At 53.1% G+C, this 14,271-nt stretch overlaps 1 protein-coding gene across 2 annotated transcripts in view; it reads right to left on the bottom strand.

Moving 5' to 3' along the window:
• Positions 1-7,220: 7,220 nt before the first annotated feature.
• The window catches only part of TRMT44 (tRNA methyltransferase 44 homolog), a 36,837-nt gene continuing 29,786 nt past the window's right edge, over positions 7,221-14,271 (bottom strand). For both annotated transcript variants that reach the window (XM_077136296.1, XM_077136295.1), the window contains one exon: positions 7,221-8,310. In XM_077136296.1, the coding sequence (XP_076992411.1) occupies positions 8,081-8,310 (230 nt within the window). In that variant the 3' untranslated portion in view covers positions 7,221-8,080. The remainder of the gene's footprint in view (positions 8,311-14,271) is intronic.

Genomic DNA, 14,271 nt, shown 5'->3' on the forward strand with positions numbered 1-14,271 from the left:
GAGAAACCAGACAGTGGGGTGGGGCACATCCTGTGGGGCCTGATGGACCATTGTAAGGACCTCAAGTGAGATGGGGCCCCTGGAGAATCCGAGCAGAGAGGACGGGAATGTCTCAGGGGACCCTGCTGGCTGTAGGTCGGGAATGCGTTGTCAGCAGGAAGGGCTGAGCAGACCAGTGAGGAGTTCTCCTACCTTCAGCCATGCAGGGGAGGCAGTGATGGCTCAGATGGGGCTTCAGTGGGGCCACATATCTTATCCCTTTGAATGGACTTGCCTGCCCCATGGGAAAGCCGACTGCAGTGGTGCTGTCCCAAGGCAGGAGGGGCTGGGAAGCTGGGCAGTGGCCAGAGGGCAGCAGGATACTGAAGAGGCGGCTTCTGCAAGGCTCCATGGCTGCTGGGTGGCGTGCCAGCAGGGGAGGGGGCTGGGTGGCCACTGGGGGGCATGCAGAAGGGCAGGTGTCAGCCGATGGGTAGGTGTGGGGCCTCACCCATGGGGGCTTGGTGCCCTGTGATTGTCTGGGATGGAAAGACGCGGAGAGAAGCAGGGCAGGGGGCATGCTGGGCAGTAGAGGCAATGGAGGGACTCGGGCAGCCAGGGACACAGTGTCTGAAGCTCCAGTTCAGGGAGCCGTGGGTTTGGAAGCCGTGGGCAAAGAGGTGGCATTTGAGGATCTGTGGGGGCTGAGATTATCCAGGAGGCAAAGAATGAAAGGGGCTCGGAGCAGAGCCCTGAGGGCTGTCCCGACACTGAAGGAGAGGATGGGATGTGGCCAAGGAGACTTGGAAAGAGCCAGGGAGGGTAACAGCCAGCGTCCCAGGACACAGAAGGGTGAGAGGAGAGGAAACTTCCAGAAGCCCGAGCAGCCCCTGGCAGCGAGAGGCAGAAGCAGGCGAGGCCTGAGGAGTGGCGATGGGATTCAGAGGAGGGGGCCACAGCACCCTGGCCTGGGGCTTCAGGAGCCACGTGGGCAGAAGGGGCAGCCTGGGGGCCAGGCCTCGTGGGAAGGCCGCGCGCTGTCCCCCGCCCCACAGTGGCCCCTGGTCCTGAGTCTGGGACCCACACCCTCACGCGCGCCTCCCGCAACTGGGGGCCTGCCATGCAGCCAGGTTTGGAATGCAGGAGTCCACTTGCCAGGTTTGGAATGCAGGAGTCCACTTGTACCGCTACTTTCCGGCTTCCACACCCCAGGAGGCGGGACACCCACAGCCTTCCCTCAGAGGCGCTCCCTGGACGCTCTACCACAGCTCCCACCTGGCGTCCCCTGTGGCCGCACTCCCCGGAGCTCCCTGGCTTGCAGCAGCAGCGCTTCCCTCTGCCTCTGCTGGCATCATGGGTCCAGGGGCCCCTCATGGGGGCAGAGTCTCCCCTTCCTCCTGCCCTGCCTAGAATCGAGGTCCCCCAAATTGTCTCCCACCTGAAAGCTCAGACTGTGGCCTTATTTGGAAACAGGGGTTTGCAGACGTGATTGGCAAAGAAGAGGTGGTCCTGGGGTGGGGCGGACCCTGAGTCAGAAGGCTGGGGTCCTTCCTTGAATCAGAAGGCTGAGATCACAGGTTGGCTCGCAGCCAGCCCTGCAACCGAGTGTCCTCAGGGCCTCTGAGCCCCCAGCAAGGCCAGTGCAGTCCTGGGCAAACCTACCACCCTCTGTCCCCTGGAGCAGATGCGCCCAATGAAAACACTGGACATTGACCATCTGATAAAATTACGGTGGGAACCAGGACAGAAGCCGCAGCCCTTGAGCCCAAACTCAGGCTGTCAGACCTTATGGGGGGGTGGCCCCCTCTCCGGGCCTCAGTTTCCCATCTGGGTGTTGGACTTGGCGCTCTAGGGGCCATCGTGGAAGTCAGGCTGCCCACGGAGGGACCCCAGGCTCCCAGGCTGCTCCTGATGATTTGCACCCCTCACGGTCATCAGACTCCAGGGTCTGGACAGAGACTGTCCTGGGGACAGGGTCTCGGGCCTGCATTCCTTGGCCCCTGCCTTCCCTTTCAGCCCTGTCCCAGCCCCTCACTGTTGCCAGGACACTTGCTGGGACCCCAGCTTTGTCTTACTAAGCTGGGACCAGCACACAGAGACGGGAGCCAAACTCCATGCATCACAGGTCAGGCCAGCAGCGGGATTGGTGGCCATCCTGTGGCCAAGAGCGTCCTGGTGGCCTCGGCAAGTCTCATCACCCAGCTGGACTCTGCTCAGGTGGAAGAAGGCTTAGGATCCTGGCTGCCTGGGTCCAGGGCAAAGCCAGGGGGAGACTGAATGCAGGGGTCCCTGGTCATCCCCTTTCACATCCCAGAAGTCTTGCTCTAGCCGCTGCCACCCTGCCTCCACCCATCATCCTTCGGTCATCCTATGGCTTTGCTGGACATCACTGTCCCCATTTTACTCAGAGAGCCAGAGGGGAGTGTCCAGGTCCCTTGACAGTAGGAGGGGCTTTAGAAATGATTGATTATATGCCCCACCAAAAAAAAATATCAGCAGAAACTCAGCACAGCACCCTTGCCAGACAGGCAGCCTATGCTTGCACATCTCCAGTGATGGGGAGCTCACTACCCAAGGGAGGGCATTCCATCTCTTGTCAACTCATGGATTGAGCATGAATTTTTCCTTTTTACACAGATTGAGCAGAAATCTGTCCCCCAGTCTCGTTCATTGGTTGGGTGTCTGTTTCTTTGCTTAAGCTGCCAGAAAGCAATGTACCAGAAATGCATTGGCTTTTACAAAGGGGATATATTAGGTTACAAATTTACAGTTGTAAGGCCATGAAAATGTCTGAATTAAAGCACCAAGAGGGAGATACCTTCTCGGAGGAAAGGCTGCTGACATCCAGGGCGCCTCTGTCACATGGGAAGGCACATGGCGATGTCTGCTGGTCCTTCTCTCCCAGATTCTGGTTTCAAAATGGCTCCTTCAGCTCCTGGGGGTCCTGCTGGCTTCTCCTGGAGCATTTTCATTCTCTCTGCATCCTTCACCTGGCCTCATCATCTCTGCTCTCTGGGCTCTCTCCATTTTTACAGTCTTTTTACCCTCTCACAAAGGACTCCAGAAGAGTGGTCTAAGACTCACCCTGAATGGGCGGGGTCACATCTCCATGGAAAAGGCCCCGCCCACAGTAGGTCTGCCCCATAAAAATGGATTAGAAGAACACGCCTTTTCGGGGGACACACAGTCGCAAACCAGCACAGTGTTGTTTCAGTTTGCTAGGATGCTGAAAGCAGATGCCATCAAATGGGTTGGCCTTAACAGTGGGAATTTTTGCACTCACAAGCTGTCAGTTTTAAGGCGTGAGAATGAGAATGTGGGAATCAAGGTGAAGCCCTCTTCCTGAAGGCTGGTTGTCGGCGGCCTCGGTCCTGAGCTGGTCCTGGGACCGCTGTGCGGCGCTGGTCTCGCCTGTCTCTTTTGGGTTTCATTGCTTTCAGCTCCCTGCTTCTGGGACTCTCTCTCTGTCTTGTAAAGGACTGCAGTAAGAGGTGGGCCTTACCTTAACTGAAGAAGCCTCACGAAAGGCCCCACTCACAGTGGGTTCATGGCACAGGTGTGGTTTCACCATGAGGGACACAGCAAGGTGCTCCACCCCCCACCTGAGGCCCCCAGTCACACCCCATCTTCTCCCACCCCCCACCTGAGGCCCCCAGTCACACCCCATCTTCTCCCCGCCTGGGCTGAGCCCCTCCGCCTGCCCCAGCCACTCCCCTCGGGCAGGGCTGCCATTCCAGCTTCGTCCCCGCCCCAGCCTCACTCTGAGGACTCGGAGACCCCTGGCCCTTGGAGGACCCTCCTGATGGGAAGAGCTGCTGCGGGTCCCCTGCTCCAGGGCCTGCGTCTGCACCCGCTGAGACACCCACTCCCAAGACTGGGGGAGCTGGCCATTGGCCTCTCCTGCACCCAAAGCCTGGGGAGGAGACCCAGGGAGAGGGAGGGGCCTAGAAAGGGGGGAGAACCTCCCAGGTAGACCGAGGCAGCCCCGGCACCCTGCTCATCATGGATGCAGTAAAAGCACGTGGGGGTGAGCAGGCGCCCCTCCTGCTGGGAGCCCATGGCCTGGTATTTCTCTTGGTTTTTCAGCCAAATGAACCCCATAGCAGGCTGTGTTCTGAGACACCCCTCAATGGTGGCGAAGTTACCATCAGTTCGGCATTGGGGGTGGTAGGGGCCCAGGGCTCCTGGGAATTTTTACTCCATTGGCCAAGAGAAGTCTAGGCTCTCCCCTGGCACCAGGGGCTGGTGCTTCAGGCTCATCCCTCCGCCCTGAAGAAGCATTTCCAGCTGCTGGGAGGGGGCGTGTGCCGTAGCTCATCTCACTCCCCCCAACTGCTCTGTGAGCGCGTTTCTCTTGGGTCCATTTTGCAGACCATACAACTGAGGCTCAGGAGCTCCGAAGATGGACCCCAGGCCCCTGTCCTTGGGGACACTGTGGCTGCTCCTGCTACTTGGTATTTTATACTATTTGTGTTTCTGTAAAGGGTCGAGCTGGTGGAAATGGTGAAGAGAAAGGTCACATTAAAACACAGAGAGCTGCTGCGGACACTCTGCTGAGTAGAGCACAGATAAGTTTATCAGAAATTCAAAGTGCCTGGCTCCACAGAACTCACCATAGCATTGGCTGCTGAGCTTCCCAGTGTCCTAGCAGAAAAGGGAAAGTGGGAAGGAGCCTGGCGCGACTGCCTGCAGACCCAACGTGCAGTGCCAGCGCTGGAAGCATGCCAAAGGCATTCTCCACTCGAGGCTCAGGCTTCAGTGAAAGCTGAATTTTGCGCTGCGGGTGGGTGGAGAAGGCAAAGGTGGGCACTCGGGGGTGCAGGGCCTAGAGGGGACACACCATGGCCCAGAATCCCCCACAGGGTGGAGAGGAAATGGGCCATTTTTGTGAACTGAGGTGGGGACAATTCTGGCTCTGCATGCTGCCCCCAGCACGTCTCCCAGTGCTTGTTCCCCAGGCCTTGATCTCGTGGGCAACCCCAGGTGAGGAAATGAGGTGGCCACAGAATTTCACCGGTTGGACAAAGTTCCAAAGCTTAACATATGTATTAGGGCTTTCCAGAGAAACAGAACCTACGGAAGATTTATTATAGCATGATAGGAACTGGCTTAAATAACCATGGGGATTTGCGAACCTGAATTCTGCAAGGCAGGCCACAAGCTGGAAACTCCAATGAAGGTGAAGTTGCACTTCCCAGGAAAAGCTGGTTGGCAGAAATTCTTGGGACTTCTGAAGTCCTCAGCTCTCACTTTAAGACCTCTAACTGATTAGATGAGGAGACTCCCTTCACTGATGAAGGCAAGCTCCTTTCTACAATCAGCCACAGATGCAGTCAATTCACCAAGATGTAAATCCATTTTTTGAAATGTCCTCACAGCAACAATTAGGCTACTGCTTGCTTGAACCAACAACTGTAAAGTGCGGCCCCTGCAAGGGGTTGACGAGGGCCCAGCCTGCCTCCGTACCCAGGTGTGAGCAGTCTTCTTGGTGGCTAATGCCCCCCCCCCCCAATCCAGAGCGTCCAAGGTCCCACACCCACTCCCCGACCCCCACACCAAACAAGGGCTCTGCAGGCAGGGCTTTGTCCAGAATGAAAACATATGCTGGCAAAGAGCCGGTGGGCCCACGCCACACACCTGTTTGTGGTGCACATGCTCATACCTGTGTCTTCTCACAACGATGGAGCCACGGGATGGAGTCATCCAAGCAAAACCATCTGGCGGGAGATGACCAGGAGTGCACAGTTACGGGCACCCCTGGCCCCTCTGCTCTGGGCACTCACAAGGTGGCTTCTGCCTTCCGGTGAAATTCCGTGGCCTCATTTCCTCACCTGTCGTTGCCCACGAGATCAAGGCCTGGGGAACGAGCACCGGGAGACATGCTGGGGGCAGCGTGCAGAGCCAGAATTGTGGGCTAAGTGGGTGGCAGTGACCCTCGCTGGACCCTGGAGCAGGGCCCTGACCAGCTCAGGAGACTTTCTGGAGAAGGACCAAGAGACACAACCTCAACTCCAAGTCCCCTTGGAGGAGGCAGGGAGGATCTTTAATGGGGACAGGTGGTGGGGGGCTGTCACCTTTGAGATGGGAGAGCGAGGACGGCGGCCAGAGCGGCGGCAGGGTGGAGGAGCTTGGAGAAGGCCTGGAGGTCAGGAGGATGTGCTACTACTAAGGCCTTCACCTTTAGGTTCGGGGTCCCCACTGTTATCTCCCAAGACGTTCTCTTACCACTCTCCTCCCCACTCCCCAAACTCTGCCTCTGCCTGAGGGCCTCTAAATGCCCCAGGTAGGCCCCTTCCCAGTGGTCACCAGGTAAACCGGGCCTTGAGAACACTCAGATGCCACCTCCTTCTCAGAGCCTGCCCTGACCCCAACCACCCCTGAACTCACCTCACAGCACTGACCCCAGTGCTTTGCAATCTAGGCTTGGGCATGTGCCCCCAAGGCTTGGTTGGGGGCAGCGCCTGTGCGTGATCCTGGTATGGCTCCCTGCACCAGTCCATAAGGCAGATCCCAGGAGGGTGGGGGACCCTGCAGTGGGGCAATTACTTGGTCCCTGGGAATGGCAAGGGTCTCCTTGGGGCCTTCGGTGGGTCCTACCAGGGTCAGAACTGCCCGTGACTGACTGGTCCCACCCTCCAGGTGAGGCCCAGATGCACAGGGGCTGAGCTGCAGAGTGGAGGCCTCCAGGAGAGCTGCCAGGACAAGGGGGAAGCTGGGGGTGCCCTAGTTTGCCAGAGCTCCTTTGACCACACAAAGTGAGTTGGCTTAAACAACCCATTGTGAGAAGGACCTTTGGATGAGGTTACTTCAGTGAAGGGGGGGCCCAAATTAATCAGAAAGGGGCCTTAATCCTATTAGGAGAGGCCTTATGGGGAAGGCCACGGGCAGAGAGCCACAGGGAGCAGCCAGAGGCTGCAAGTCGGTAGAACCCGGAAAAAAAAGAAAATGCCCCAAGAAGATACAGAGCCTGGGAGAAGGCAGCCTTCCGGCCTCTGAAATCATAATCCATGAATTCCTGTTGTTAAGCCAGCTCATCACTATTTGTTTTAGCGACCAGGACACTAAGACAGGGTTCCTAATTCAATCTGTCACCCGGGGAAGCAGCAGCCCCCACGGGCTCTCTCCCCCACCCTCCCCTGGCTGCCCACTCATCAGGGGGGCTGGAGGGCCTCTCAGATGGCCTCTGCCCCCTGCCCTGACCTCCTCAGGCTCCTCCTCTGCACTCCCCCAGAGACTGCTGCTCACCACGGGGGTCCCCAGGTCAGGTAGGAGCTGCAGAAATGACACTGCCATCAGAGAAGGGAAGGGCTTATTCTCACTCCTCGTGCGAAGCCGAGTCTGTTAAACTCTGTTTAACTGCGCAGCTGTTAAAACATGGCCCGGGAGATGTGCCCAAGGTCAGGCACAGTCAAGGGCTGAACAGGGCATATCACCTGTGACCATTTGTGTAAAACTGTAAAAATAATTTCATATCAAAAGATATCAGGACTTTTTTCCTGGAAGGACTCAAAAGAACTGTTAATAGCAGTAATGGGTAGAGGGTCTGGGGAGAACACTTCCGTAGTATTTGCATTTCCAGCCTTTTATGGGGTTACTTGGGATTTCCTTAGCTACCTAAAGGGCACTAGGTGAGATTACGACCATTATTTTTGTTTCATTTTCTTCTTTATAATTTCAAAAATAATCTCAACATCTGCTTTAAAATTCTAAGCTGGTGATTAACATTCGGAGCAGCAGCACTCAAGGAGCAGTAAGGTGCGGGCGAGATGTGGGCCACCTGTCCCGAGAAGGGGCCTCAAGGGTCTCCCACAAGAAAAGAGCACGGCACACCCTTTCTTACGGCAAAGTCTTCACGGTATCTTGCTGGTATAAAGAGGCTGCACACATTTATCAGTGACCTCACTTAAAAATAGACCCCGCACCTGGATGAGGGCCGTGGGGAATTTAGCGTCTCTAGTTTCTATAGTTTTTGTAATATGGTTTATATTCATGAGAATCTGGAGAAAGGCAGAAGGCAAACAAATCTGAACAAAACCAGTACAGAAACCGCAGTACTGAGAAGAGCTGGTGCGCAGGCCTGGATGTGTATGGTAAGGGCAGGTCACAGAACCTGCTTTTTCCACTTAGTGTTCTGGGAAGGCCGCAGCTCCCCAGGCCCATGGGCAAACGGGCAGCAATCCGAAGGCAGGGCACAGCCATCAGGGTGGTGAGTGACAAACCAGCAGACACGGGTCTTGAAGGCTCCAGGAAACAGCCTCCGTTTTGCTTCCAGCTGCTGATTCTGTAGTTTCTCCTCTCTCCAGTCACGGATGTGAACTCGCCCATTCAGAACTGCGATTAAAAGAGAGAAAAGATGTGGCTGAAGGGCTAACTTCAAAGTTCGGTGATTCAACCAGTCTCTGCTGTGAGCCTACAAGGTAGACGTGGTAGCAGTTCCGGGAGCTGGGGACACAAGTGGGAAACATTGGTGCTACGGCAAGATTTCAAACAGGGAAAGGGATTGTGGGGCTGCGGGAGGCAAGAAGGCGTCATTGAGGGGACTGGGAGGAGCATGTGAGGTCCAAGAAGCTGCAAGAGCAAATCCAAAGGGTCTGGAGTCAGAAGGGTCAAGAGGGCTCAAGGGAGGGGGCAGAAGACAAATTGGGAGAAGCTGTGGGAGCCAGACTATAAGGCTCAGCCTCTCTGAGCCTCTTGGGGAACCTGATCTTGAAGACACTGCAGGGCTGAAAGGACTGAGAGTGAGGAGGGGATGGAACTCTCAGGACGTTGCCCTCAGTCCCTGGAGACTGACAGTGCCACTGACTGAGAAGGGAGGCCCCTCAGGAGCAGGTGGGGGCAACCTGAGGGAGTTCTGACCTGTGGTGTGGAAGATGCCACCTTTACTATGCGTGGGTGTCCACAGACAGCAGATATGTGAGCCCAGCAACCAGGTGAGGCCAGTCTGGGCATGCTGGTGCAGGAGGCCCCAGCAAATAGTGGGGATGAGACCACTGGGAGGCAGCAGGGAGGGAGGGCTGAGGACTGAGCCCTCAGCCACCAGCACTGGAGGTCAGGCAGTAAGAAGCTGCAGTTGGGGCAAGGCAAAGAAATCCTGCAGAGGGAGAAATCCTGGAAGGCGGGCAAATGGTGTAACTGGGCTCCCCACTGAATCTGCCACCTACTAACCCACTTTGCCACTAAAGCAGCCCTTCCCTGACTGGTATGCAGAAGACTCCTTTTCTGTTTGCGCTCCCACCTCCTCATGTTTATTCAGAAGCTTTCTTAAATGCAAGAAAAGTTCCTGTTTTCTTACCCTTTTCAGTACCTACTAAAGCCAGTTTGAGCCAGCTCTAGCCACAAGGGCAGGTGCAGTCAGAAGCCTTGATCTAAAGTCACCTCTGCCTAATTCTCATAGTAAAAATTGCACCCACCAATTGTGCTAATAAGCTGCCAGTTTTGAACACGCAAGACATAAAGCAGCATGATCTGGAACTGCATATGCTCTGCTTCGGCCTGCCCTCTAATCCACGGCACCTCACTTTATCTTCAGACACTCCCTCAGGCCCACCTTCCCCAAATATCTAACCCCCCATGCCCCTTCTATCCAGGGAGACAGAGCTGAGGCCTGCCTCCTGTCTCCTTGCTGAGCTGCCCACAATAACCACTGTCTTTTCTTGAAATCTGGGTGTCACGGTGCCGACTTCTGTGCGCATCAGACAATGAGCCCCCATGGATGTGACCCCACCCAGGACCTTCACGGGGGCCTTCTGAGGCCAAGTCTGCAGGGTGCTCAGGTGCCAACGGCATCCAAGGTGTAGCCACGAAGGCCACGCAGCAGGAGAAACAGCCTGGCTGCTCCAACAGTCCCTGTTGGGGGTGGTGGGGAGACTCAAGGGTAAAAGCAATGAGGAGTCGGACGGACCAACCAGTTGGTCAGGTGGCCTGGGGCAAAGGTTTTCCTGCTCTACGTCCTGCAGAGAAACTCCCAGGAGAGGGAGATGGTCTTTCCTGGGGAGTGGAGGGCCTACAACTCCTGTAACCTGGGGAACTCCCACCACTCGGCAAGCACAGGCCCAGGACACCACACAGGCCCGGAAAAGACAGAGCAGACCCCACACTCTGCCTTCACCTTGGGCTGACCTGCCTGAGAGGACGGCTGAACTCTGAAGGAGCGCACCTGCCAATGAAAGCCAATTTGCAAAGAATGAGATTTTACAAAAAATCTCTGTCATATCAGAAACTGGATACAAGCTTAAGAAACACACATCTCAGAATAAATCCCAGAGTTAACATTTTCAAATACTGAAATGTACAGTGTGCAACAAAGCATTATAAGACAAAGAAATAGGAAATGACAGCCCATCCAAAGGAAAAAGAAAAATCCAGAGACCATCGACAAAGAGACCCAGACTGAACATGCCAGACCAAAAAAAAACAACTTCCATATGCTCAAGAAGATGAAGAAGAGTTGAAGGCTTACAAGGAAACAGTGGATGAACAATATGAGAATATCAATCAAGAGGGAGAGATTTTTAAAGGATCCAAACAGAACTACTGGAGTTGAAAAAGCACAATAATTGAAAGGAAAATTTCCAAGGAGACTTCAACAGTAGATCGGAGCTGGGAGAAGAATCAGCAAACTCAAAGACAAAATAAGTCAGGCTCAGAACAGAAAAAAGAATTATAAATTGCAAAAATAGACTAAGAGAATATGGGGCACCGTCAAGCACACCATTATATGCATATGTGAGCTAGAAGGAGAAGAAAGGGGCAGAAAGAATACTCAAAGAAATAATGACAGCAAACATCCCAGACTTAGTGGAAAAAATGTGAACATCACATTACAAAGTCCAGGGGCGAGATTAAGTGCAAATCCCAGCTCGGGACCATGACACCCCCCCCCCCCCCCCCCCCCCCGCTGGACTGCAAGGAAGATGCCATGAAGGGCTGAACTGGAATAGGGGCTGCAGCTGCAGCTTTCAATATTGGATCAATGTTAAATTATCTGAGATTGATAAGTGCGCTGTGGTTTTGAGAGTGCCTGTGAGTGTAGGGGTTACATGCAAAATATTACAGTATAAAGGTATGTGATACATGCAATCCGTCCTCAGAAGACTCAGGAACAACATAATTTGTATAGACATGAAAAAAAAATTAAGAGAGTGAATTTCTGCTATGCAAAAAAAAAAAAAGAAGCCCAGGGGCACGAAACAAGATAAAACTGAAAACATATGTACCCTGCCACATACTGATCAACTGTTGAATGCAAAAGACAAGGAGAAACCACCAGGGAAACCCCTCCTATTGTGTCACACATTAGGACACCCAAATCAATAGGCCAAGCCCTTGATTTTGAGGCTTGCTCTTGTGAAGCGTATGTAGGTAGCAGAGAAGCTCAGCCTACCTATAGGTATGCCTAAGAGTTACTTCTGGAGGGCCTCTGTTGTTGCTCAGATGTGGCCTCTCTCTCTCTAAGCCTAACTCTGCAAGTGAAATCACTGCCCTCCCCCCTACGTGGGACATGACATCCAGGGGTGAAAGTCTCCCTGGTGGCGTGGGAGATGACTCCCAGGGATGACTCTGGCCCTGGTACTGTGGGATCATCAACGTCGTCCTGACCAAAACGGGGAAAAGAAGTGTAACTAATAAATTATCAGTGGCAGAGACAGTTCGTATAGAGTCAAGAGGCTACTCTGGAGGTTGCTCTTACACAAACTTCAGTGAGACACTGCTACCTATCATAACTTGCCAAACCCCAACCAACACCATTCCTGCCAATCCTAAAGAACACCCTGGGCATTATATAAGACTCTTCAAAACTTCCATGCACTAGAGTAACTTTCCAGAAACCTACAACCTCCAGATGGGTCCCTGAACCAGGTAAGTCTTGAAATGCATAGTGGTCCAACCTTCCAGAACATCAACTAGTTCCATCCCCCATCCCTTATTATTAACAGCCCTTCCAACATGAAAAAGTTAAATGGGCATAGCCCAAATATACCTAAAGAGTGGGACAAAGATCAGAGGTTATAGTGGATGTATACAGAGAAGGCAGGGTTTAACAAATATGTTTGCTGAATCATTATATTGACATTTCTTTTAGTCTCCAGTGTCTTGGAGCAGCTAAGCAGTAAAAACCTCAAACTGGAATTGTAACCCATACCTTATTCTGAAATCTGTTCTATAGCTAAGTGTTGCGGTGTGCTTTGAAATTTATTGCTTTTTTGTATATCTATTATTTTTCACAAAATAGAAAAAAAAAAGAATTGTGTTTTGTAGGATGCTGGCTTTTGAAGATGGATTTTAAGATCTTTTTTGGTAACTTAAATATATAAAATATGCAGTAAGTGTTTTTGTTAAGGAAAAAGAGAGTATTTTTTCCCCAAAAGTAAAATAATTGATTGTAGCAGAATGAAAAACAGAAATGTGTAGGACAAAACCGATGGATACAAAAAGTTGTAGGAGTCTTACTGGAAGTGAATTTTATTGGTTGTGCTTAAGGTTGGCAAAGATTTTATAGTTTTATAAGATTTTTAATAGTTTTCTTATCAGATGTAGCTTCATACAAAACAAGAATTTGGCTTTCAATGGGTTAAAAAAAATTTCAGCAAGTGTTAAAAAAAAAAATCATGAGGTCAGGAGGCCAGGCTGCAATGGAAACAGGGAAGGCCACTGAAGACAGTAAGTGCTTTACTCACACTTAGGTAGCTTCTGAGTGTGATAATGGTGGTGGTCTTATTTGTTTTTAAAGGCTCTCATCTTTCAGTGATACATAAGGAAATACTTGCAGATATGGGACCACCAGGAACTTGATTCCAAGCTGGGGTCAGAGTGGATGGGGCACAGAGTAGACCAGGGTGGCCCTGAACTGAGGGCTGTGGGAGCTGGGGAGGGTATGGGGAATTCCAATTAAATGCTTCTCTTAGTTTTGTATGACTGAAATCTTCCATCATGAAAATTATTCCAAGATGAGAAGATTGTGGGGGGGAGGCTAGACTTCGTGGGAGCATGGGCAGGTCATACCTAAGGGCCCAGACACAGGAGGGGCCCGGTGGGGGTCATGGAAGCCTGTAGCTGTCTCTCCCGATTGCTCCTGTGTTCTCAGGGGAAAGGGCAAGGCCATCCACTAGAAGATGCTGGTGGGCAGACTGGGGTTGGAGGGCAGAGTGAAGAGACCTAGGGGGCATGAAAGCATGGGGAGGGGACAGTGTGGCAGCCCCCAGCCCACCTGAGCTTGGGTGCGTGGACCTGGATACACAGCAGGAGTGATGGAAATGAACGAGCGTGGGCCTGCAGGGGGGTGGGAGGGAGGAGATGAGAGCTGGCAGGGGGACTCTGGCATGGGGCTGTGGACGGGGCGAGGAGCAGAGTGGAGACCTTTGGAGAAAGGGACTGTGGGAGGCCATGTCACAGCCTATGGTGCTGGTGACTGGTCAGGAGGAGTGTGGTGGACACCAGGACAGGGTGGTGAGAGACACGTGCCTCGCCCAGGTGCTGGCAATGATGAGACCCAGGCTTTGACCACAGAGGACAGCGGCTGTGATCATGGTATAAAAGAGAAGGCCCAGGACCTGGGAAACAATGTGAAAGAACCGTAAAGGTGGTCCTTGGCTTAGGGCGAAATGTGAGAACAAGTTGTGTTGTTGCACTGGTCTTTAGGACTAAATTTCAGGTTTAGAAAATAAAAATCAGGACAGGCAGGAGGGAAAAGTCCTTTCTGGCAGTATAAAATGATGAGGTCCCCAGCCATAACCAAGGCACACTGGACTGGAACATGTCTCCACAACCGCATTCCCTTCGAACCTCAGGAGGGGGTGTGGGATAGAAGCAGCTTGTAAACACCAGGTAAAGGGTTTCCCACCAGCTGTGCAGGATACATGCACACACCCTGCTCTGAGAGCACCAGGGCCTGTGGCAGCACAGCCCAGCACAAGTGGGGCAATGGCGCTGGTCAGGAAGCTGCACCAGAGGCGGTGGGGCTATCGGGGTGGGTGCTAGTCCCAGGAACTGCCCGGTAGCTGACCAGGTTTGGCCACCACCTCTGAGCTGCCTCCCTGAAACAGGCGCCACGATTTGGGTGGAGGTAGCCAGAAAGAGGTACCTTGGCTTTTCCTTAGCCATTTCATTTTGGGAAGTTTACAACCCCACATGAAAGATAGCCAAAGCAACCAAATCCTTCCTGGTTTTCATTGGAAACTATAAAACCATGTCAAGACAGAAAGGCTCAGGGAGAATCAAGGAACCTTATTGACTAAATCTGGCTCGCTGACTTCTAACGAGAATGGCAACGTACGTGAACCAAAGTTTGAACGT

Source organism: Tamandua tetradactyla, chromosome 19, assembly GCF_023851605.1.
Source record: "Tamandua tetradactyla isolate mTamTet1 chromosome 19, mTamTet1.pri, whole genome shotgun sequence".
Classification (NCBI taxonomy): Eukaryota; Metazoa; Chordata; class Mammalia; order Pilosa; family Myrmecophagidae; genus Tamandua; species Tamandua tetradactyla.